The sequence below is a fragment of the Coffea eugenioides genome, chromosome 7 (assembly GCF_003713205.1).
Source record: "Coffea eugenioides isolate CCC68of chromosome 7, Ceug_1.0, whole genome shotgun sequence".
NCBI lineage: Eukaryota > Viridiplantae > Streptophyta > Magnoliopsida > Gentianales > Rubiaceae > Coffea > Coffea eugenioides.
This window is the reverse complement of record NC_040041.1, coordinates 33683912-33691811: the sequence shown is the minus strand read 5'-3', so window position 1 is coordinate 33691811 and position 7900 is coordinate 33683912. Positions and strand designations below refer to the sequence as shown.

At 35.9% G+C, this 7900-nt stretch overlaps 1 protein-coding gene across 2 annotated transcripts; it reads right to left on the bottom strand.

Annotated features, from left to right (window-relative positions):
* Positions 1-1574: 1574 nt before the first annotated feature.
* LOC113777412 (putative late blight resistance protein homolog R1A-3) lies at positions 1575-6950 on the bottom strand. 2 transcript variants are annotated; one of them, XM_027322471.1, is made up of 3 exons: positions 2971-6950; positions 1966-2078; positions 1575-1846 (listed from the first exon to the last, which is right to left on the bottom strand). In XM_027322471.1, the coding sequence occupies exon 1, from the start codon at positions 6879-6881 to the stop codon at positions 3102-3104; it is 3780 nt and encodes a 1259-aa protein (XP_027178272.1). In that variant the 5' UTR covers positions 6882-6950; the 3' UTR covers positions 1575-1846; positions 1966-2078; positions 2971-3101. The 2 variants fall into 2 exon arrangements, with proteins under 2 accessions (XP_027178272.1, XP_027178273.1); XM_027322472.1 differs by having other exon boundaries at positions 2024-2078.
* Between the last annotated feature and the right edge of the window lie 950 nt (positions 6951-7900).

Sequence of the window (7900 nt, the reverse complement as noted above, 5' to 3'; positions counted from 1 at the left end):
TGACAAAAAAAAAGGTGAATATAAGGTTTTTCATTCAATTTTAAGCCCTTTGTAAGATTTAGAATTTGTTTTGAAAGATAAGATGTAAAGTTTTGTAACTAAGATTAAGCAAAGTGAAAATAGAAAGAACTTTAAAGGTGCAAGTGGAATAAACCTTAAAAGGTTAACGTAGAGTGATTTGATCATTAGAAGTCTTGCCTTTGCTGTCTAGTCAATTATACAAGCCACATAGAGGAACACTATTGTATATAGACAAGAGGAGACTCTTCCATTTTTTTTTTTTTTAATCCTCCCATCTCTTTTTACATGCATTTTACTCTCTACTCTCTACTGTCAAGTACATAATTCGAACTGCTTTTTAACTCCAATTGTCAGGTACATGATTCAAACCTTGAACTTGGTATGAAAAAGAATCTAAGAACCCTTTCTTGATCATTGGGACGAGATTTGATAGAGTAATTAAATGGCTATTAAAAGAACTAATTATGTTTTGTGATACTTGAATAGTGGTCTATCCATGAGGACTCCATGAGTTTGTAAACTGTGTCTATACATGCGTATGTAAATTAATAATTTTTTTTAATATAATTTTCTATTTTGTCAATTTTGTAGGTTTCTTTTAGGGAACCCAAGAAAGGGGAAAAAAGAAAAATAAGGAAAAAAATAAATCACAGAAACAAATATATAGAGAATACAAAAAAAACTAAAACATAAAAAAAAAACTAGAAGAAATAATAAACCTAGTAAGCTAAAGCCCAAAATCAGAAAAGCACAAATGAAACAAAGGCCCAAACAAAGAAAGAAAGTCGAAAAATAAAGCAGAGAAAACGATACTTGGAATTTTGGATTACAATCATTTGGATAGAAGAAAGCTAAAGTCAGCTTTCACCTGGCATTCTGTACTTTTTAGCCTCACAAGTCATAGCAACCCCAAAAAAAAAAAAATAATAATAATTTCATGTAATGGTTTCCTCATCAACGTTAATATTGGTCTTAAATGATCGCCAGCTAATGATTTTCTCTATTTTCTAAATATTCTTGTATTAAATATGTTACATGGTATAGAATATCACAATTAGATATCAAGTTAAATGAAGAAGTATATAGATTGTTCGGCAAAAATATCAGCAAAAATATCATCCCTTTAGACTTTTGCTAAGATAAAGAATGCAAAGAAATGCGAGTGGCTACTAAATAGCCTCCTTTTATTGTATGTGTTCGCCAAAATATTGTTATACATGAAAATATAATCATGTTGATGCAAAATTTACCATTTTGTTCCCATGCACTTTTCTCTATTGAAAAGTAACACAATTTAGATCCCTTTTTTTTTTGGTCTATACTAAGTAATTGTTGCATGAGAGTTTTATTGAGGAAAAACAGAAGCAAATCAAAATCTTTTGTATTACTGAAATACATGAAAGGAAGAGAAAAGTGAATCTCGCATACATGCTTTGTTAATTGTCTGCTGGTATTAAGGAACATTTGATCATTTCAATCCGTAGTAGCAATGAAGAAGATTTCAAAAATTGGGATCATAAACACTAGTAAACATCAAATCAGAAAAGAACATGGAGAACATTCTACAAACAGCTAGTTTTAAGGATCATTTCAATCTGTAGCAGGATTGAAGAATATTTGAAAAATTGGGATCATGAACACTATTAAACATCAAAATCAGGAAAGAACTTGGAGAGCATTTTACAAACAGATTGTGATGGATCGTAAACACTATTAAACATCAAACCATGACTGTGCTTTAAACAGAGAGTTACAAACAGCTAGTTTTACAAACAGATTATGATGGATAATATTGGCTTGATAGAATGCATGACTGTGCTTGCCCCTGCAATGACAAGTAATACTGCTGCATCAGGTTCAAACCAAATAATTTGGTACAGATGAAGAAGGGACATGAGTTATATCATTGAACTGAATTAACATGGACATGCAATTATATCTGACCTGATGAGTGGAATGATCACACAAAGTCAAGAAGAGACATAAATGCTTCAGTCTGTACCATTGCCTAATGTGATGATGAGAAGAAATGGACTCTCCGGCTGAGGAAATCTACTCTGGAAGAAGGGATAATTGCAGTACTACATCAGTTGAATGAAGAGGTATACAGATTACCCAACAAAATAGGTCATCTGGTTTCTTTGATTTGTCATTTTGATCAGTTTGAGCAATAAACCACTTAAAATAGCAAAATAAAACATGAAACCACACACAAAAAAAAAAGTTTAAGAAAAAATTGCTTCCTTTTTGATTTCCGAAAATACTGCCTATTAAAGAATGAAAATGTTTGTATTTCGGCTTCTTGTAGTGAAGAAAAACACATATTAAGTCCTATGCCCTTCCTCTGTTGAAAAATAATACAACCATAGGTTTTTTTTTGGGCTTTTGTCTCCACTTAATATTTGTTGCAAAACTGTTATTGTATGTTTAAACATATCAATCAGTTGAGTTACACTTTTCTGTATTACTCTTATTTACAAACACAAATTGGGAATAGAAAAGTGTATCTGGTTTTGAGTATCATATCAAGTTATGCTTTTGCTCTGCTGGTTCTGAGTATCATATCAATATGTAGCAACATGGAAGAAGATTTCGCAAATTGGGATTATAAATGACAAGAAGATGACAACATAAACATTACTGAACACTGAACCAGAAAATGACAAGAAGAAGATTTTAGAAACAGATTGTGCATCAATGTGTTTCCTACTGCAATCAGAAATGTATCAGGAAGTTATGCAGCAGCATCAGGTTTAAACAGATAAAGAATTTAGACGCCTCCAGAAATTGCTTCAAAATACACATGAATTAACATATCATTGGACTGATTCAACATATAAACAGATGAAAAGGAGACATGAATGGTTTGCCGTAGTAAACTGTTGAGAGAAACATGAATCATTATATAATTGAACTGATTCAACATATGCAAATATAGTTTTATCTGACCTGATGAGTGGAATCCTACTGTACATTCACTCTCACAATTGTCAACTGCGTGATGACTGATGAGAGGATATAGATTCTCTTTCTGAAGAAATCTCCTCTGCTTCTGAGGGAGTTGACTCTGCTTCTGTAGACTATTCTTCTGAGGAAATGGATGTATCATACTCATCAATTTCGATCTTTAGAACCTCATTTCCCATATCTATCTGCTCTTGTTGAATTTGCTTTACAGAATCTACAACAGACTCACGACACCCTTTCACCTGAATCATTTCAAGAGTCTCACACTCCCCTAAACAGGAAGGGACCTTTTCCAGCTCCTCACACGAGTGCAAGACCAATTTCTCAAGGCGGGAAAAATTATCAGAAAATGCAGTCCAGTTGCGAAATTCCAACTCTGACAATTTTAAGACTCGGAGTTTAGGGAACTCCCCTTCTTTCATTACCCATTCTTCCCCAACAAAGCAGTCCTCAAGTAATTTAAGCACTTCAAGATTGGGCAACTTTCCAATTGTTGAAATTTCACTCCATGGCTGACGATTATGTGAGAGAACCAACTTTTTCAAATTCAACGGGAATTTAAATCCACATCCATGAAAACGAAACAAATGAAGCGATTCCAGTTGATTCAAACCGTCAAATTCAAGAATCTCGTTGCAATTTCTGGTAGCTTCTCTTGAGCTGTTCCAGCGTTCCATACATTTTAACCTGCGAACGCTTGGTAACTTTCTCAGTATCTTTTGCAAGCTTTGAGGGGAGGGATCAATTGCAAGGTGTAAAGTGTCTAAATGATCTAAATCTGGGGATCCTTCAAGATTTCCAAGTGGAAAAATAAAACCCATTGGCCATACTCCATGATAATTTAAAACACGTAGATGACTCAATGTCTTAATGTTCCAAATAGTACTTGGCAGCTCAGTACCAAACGGATCTTCTACGATGAGAGTTTCTAACCTTGAGAGATTGGCTATCGCAGATGGGATGTATGGTATTCGTTTGAGCGCCAGGTATCTCAAGTGAACAAGCAATACTACTTCCATTGGAAAAGAATAACGAAAGTCCAAATTCCTAATATCCAACACTCTGAGAAGTTTAGGTAACAAAATACGCAAATCCTCCTCTTCATGTTTAAAATCATCTTGTCCAAACAAGATCAAAGAGCGTAAATTGGGAAAAATAAGCGTTAACTCCCAAATCTTCAATTCCCTGGCATTGGAAACACAAACTCGGTGGGGGTTGCTTGGTCCAGTAAGACAAAGAGGGTTCCAACTATGAATAGCATATAGAAAACTTTCTTCTTTGGCTTTTTTCACACAAAACTCGTGTACCAAATCGTGAAGTAGACAGTATTTGGCACCACCCACATTTCTCTGTCTGACAGCCATAACTAAACTTCTATTAATTAGAGTCGTCAAGTAGTCATAAGCTGCTTCCTTTAAGCTCTTTCCTTCAGTTTGTTGCACAAATCTTTCAGAGATCCAAAGCCGTAACAACCTTCGCACATTAATAACCTCATCTTCTTGAAATGCAGCAAAATACAGAAGGCATGGCTTCAAATAATCTGGTAAATGACTATAACTCAGCTCAAGTGCCTTCATGCAGTATTCATCCTCAAGGACGATAGAACTTAGACTTTTTGCAACTTCTTCCCAACTATCTTGTGCAGTAGTAGCAAGAATTCCAGCAATAAGGACAACTGCGAGGGGTAAGCCGTGACAAAGTTTTGATATTTGAGATCCAACTTCACTTAGCGCGGGAGGACAATCTTCCATGCCAAATAGCTTTCTCTGCAGCAATGTCCAACTCTCTTCGCCAGTAAGATGGCGGAGATGGTGAGGCTCGCTATTAGGTTTGAAATGCAAAGATAAATTCTGGTATCTACTGGTGAAGAGAATCCTGCTTCCATTGGCATCATTCGGTAGTGATTTTTCCAACAAATTCCATGCCTCAACGTCCCACAAGTCATCCAAAAAAAGGAGATACCTACTTCTCAGCAAAACCTGCCTTAGCTTGTTAGCCAAATTATTTTCATCCTCCTTAAGATATTCATCTGGACTCCTAGAATCAACACTACACAAAAGTTGAACTAACAAACTGTGTTTGCTACACGTTTGAGAAACACGACACCAACCATGAACATGGAAATGTGACCTAACTGAAGGAGCATTATAAACTTTGTGGGCTAATGTGGTCTTACCAAGGCCTGGCATACCCACAATGGGAACAATATCCAATTGCTTGGATCCTCTCGTAAGCCGATGAGTAATAATTTCCACCTCGTCGTCAAGACCTACCAGATCTTCGTCGTGCATGGCGGCAGCAAGTTGTGACGGTATGTGAAGGGAAGTCTTGTTAACTCTTTGGGTTTGAGCATTATGGATCTCAGGGGCCTCAATCTTCAAAAGATTGATATCTCTAGAAACAGCATCCAAAGAATCTTCACATTTATCACCAACAAGTGCCAAGTCAATCAGTAACTCTGCCTTGTATGCAGCCTCCATAACATGACTCCAGAAAGCTTGAAGTTTTCCATTCTGATAGCGCTGCTCCTTGATATTTTCCAGGAAAGATCTTAAGAATACGAGATCGTTTTGGATCACTTGGATTCTATGATGTTGAAAACCAATTGAATCATCAGCCTCATCACACCTTGCTAGTTCCTTGAGATTTTCTAGGAAAGAATCCATACAGCCCAACTCATTGGGTCTAGGATAATTAAATGATGAATATGGTGATTTTAGTGGATAATTTTGTGCAACCTCTGCCACCATATATTTGAGAACTTTGTGCAAATGAAACACCCCAAGATCTGTTTCCTCAGGCAAGCCTTCTTTGATTTCATTGACAGAAAGGGAGAAGGTCAAAATTCCTACATCAGAGACCGCAACTCCAATAAGATCCTTTATTTCATCACCTAGTTTCTCCTCCTGTTTAAGAAGGATATCCAGGTATCTTAATCCCTCATGGAGTTTCAGTATTTGATCCTTCACTGGAACCTGAAAACTGGCATAAGATCCTAGTAGATCTATAAGATAATAGCAGAGAGAACCAATAAACTGGCCTACCACTGGATCGTCATTCTTCTGAAGGGCTAAATCATATGATGATCTCGGTTGTTTCTTTGAAGCTGTCAGGACATGGACAAAAGTTTCTCGAACTTGGAGATCATGAAGATTGATCTTCTCGTGTATCAGCTGATAAATTTCAGATTCCATTCGATTGACCGCTTGTTCATCATCATAGTCAGACAGACATATAGAAATCAGGCTTCCAGCTGCAACTACAGTGTAAGTCAAGAGATCTGTCAGTTGCGAACATTCAAGACCTTGCATTGTCACAAAGCCAATGAGATTCCTTAAGAGTTTTAGCCTATTTCTGAGTGTATCTCTTAGCTCCCCAGCACGTAAAACGCAATTCAGATTCTCTATAAGGCACATAATAAGATCCATAACTAGTCGTGGATCTCCTGGTGAGTAATAGTCGATGAAGATGGCGGCGCATGATTTCTTGAGATCTGTCTCAAGAAGCATTTTCATCTTTTCCTTGGATCTGGTAGCCGTCCTTTCAATGATGTCAAAATCTAAGAGATAATCAGTACAAATAAATTCAAAATAAATAGGCTGAAGTTCTTGAATCATCCTGATAGCCACATCTTGAAGTTCAGACATAATATTACACCTGTCCTCGCGATCATGCTCCAAAAGCGCTTCGTGGTTCCTCCTCCTCCTACACTTTTTGACATACAGAAAACAGGTTTTCATTAATCTTACCCTCTTCTCCACGTCCTTGAAGACCCGGCGCTCGGCTAGAAAATCTAAAGCAAGATCAAAGCAACTAGTGCTAGTGCTGGAGGAGGCGTGATGCGACTGCAGATAATCAAAGCAATTGGCGTTACTGCTGGAGGGGATCTCCATTATAATATCTTGTTTTCACTCTGATATTAGATATTTATCTGGTTTAGCAGCTGCTCAATAAAATCAGTTCAGGATCCAAAACTTTCTCATCGAACAATAGACAACAAACAATAGGCTGGACTTTTTTTTTCCCACTTTTTGTGTAAATATTGCAAGACACTATCTTGTTCACAGAAGATATGGTGCTTCAGAACTTTGCCAGCAACTTCAGTGTAGCGCCAAACAAAGATTCCTCCCAATCTGATGCATTATTGGTGGGCCATGCATGTACCAATTTGGCCGCTTTTTTTTATGACCAAATGCGTGTACCAAATTGGACACTTTTTGCAGTCACATCAGTAATTAGATTACAACATTCATGTAATGGTTTCTGCATTAATTTCAATATTGTTCTTAAACAATTGCTGGCTTATGGCTTTCAAGTTTTCATTTCAAACTAATTGTCTAATTTGAATCGTATTGTAAATCAATCAAGAAATAGCTTTGCATTAGTCTTCCTGCTACAATATTGTGGCTAGCGTGTAGCTCTAATTAAACGCTTATAGAGGTACAACTTATCTATAATATATTAAGAGCAAGAGTTTAAATTAGCAGATTAGTGCATTAGATCTCATATTCCGATAATACCCTCGGTATGCAATGTTGTTTTTTTAGCTCTGCATTATTTATGATAATTGTGGCTATTTATGTAATTCAATGTAACAGCAAGAATGAGTTTTTACTTTAGAAATATAAAATCTATTAAACTCAGATTTTGTTAACTTTCTTGAGCAATAGTTGGAAAGAAATTGTTTGTAAAGAAGTTTTAGAAATTTCTTTGGAAATCAATTAATTGTGGAGCAAGTAAGCAGATTTCCTATTTTCTTGAGCAATAGTGTAAAAAAAAAATTGTTCGGAAAGAAGTTTAACAAATTTCTTTGACAATTCTTTTGGAAACTAAAGAAGATTAGCATATCAATTTCTTGTTCAACATGATTAATTGTTGTGATATTAAGGAAACTTTCCTAAAGGAACTTTTG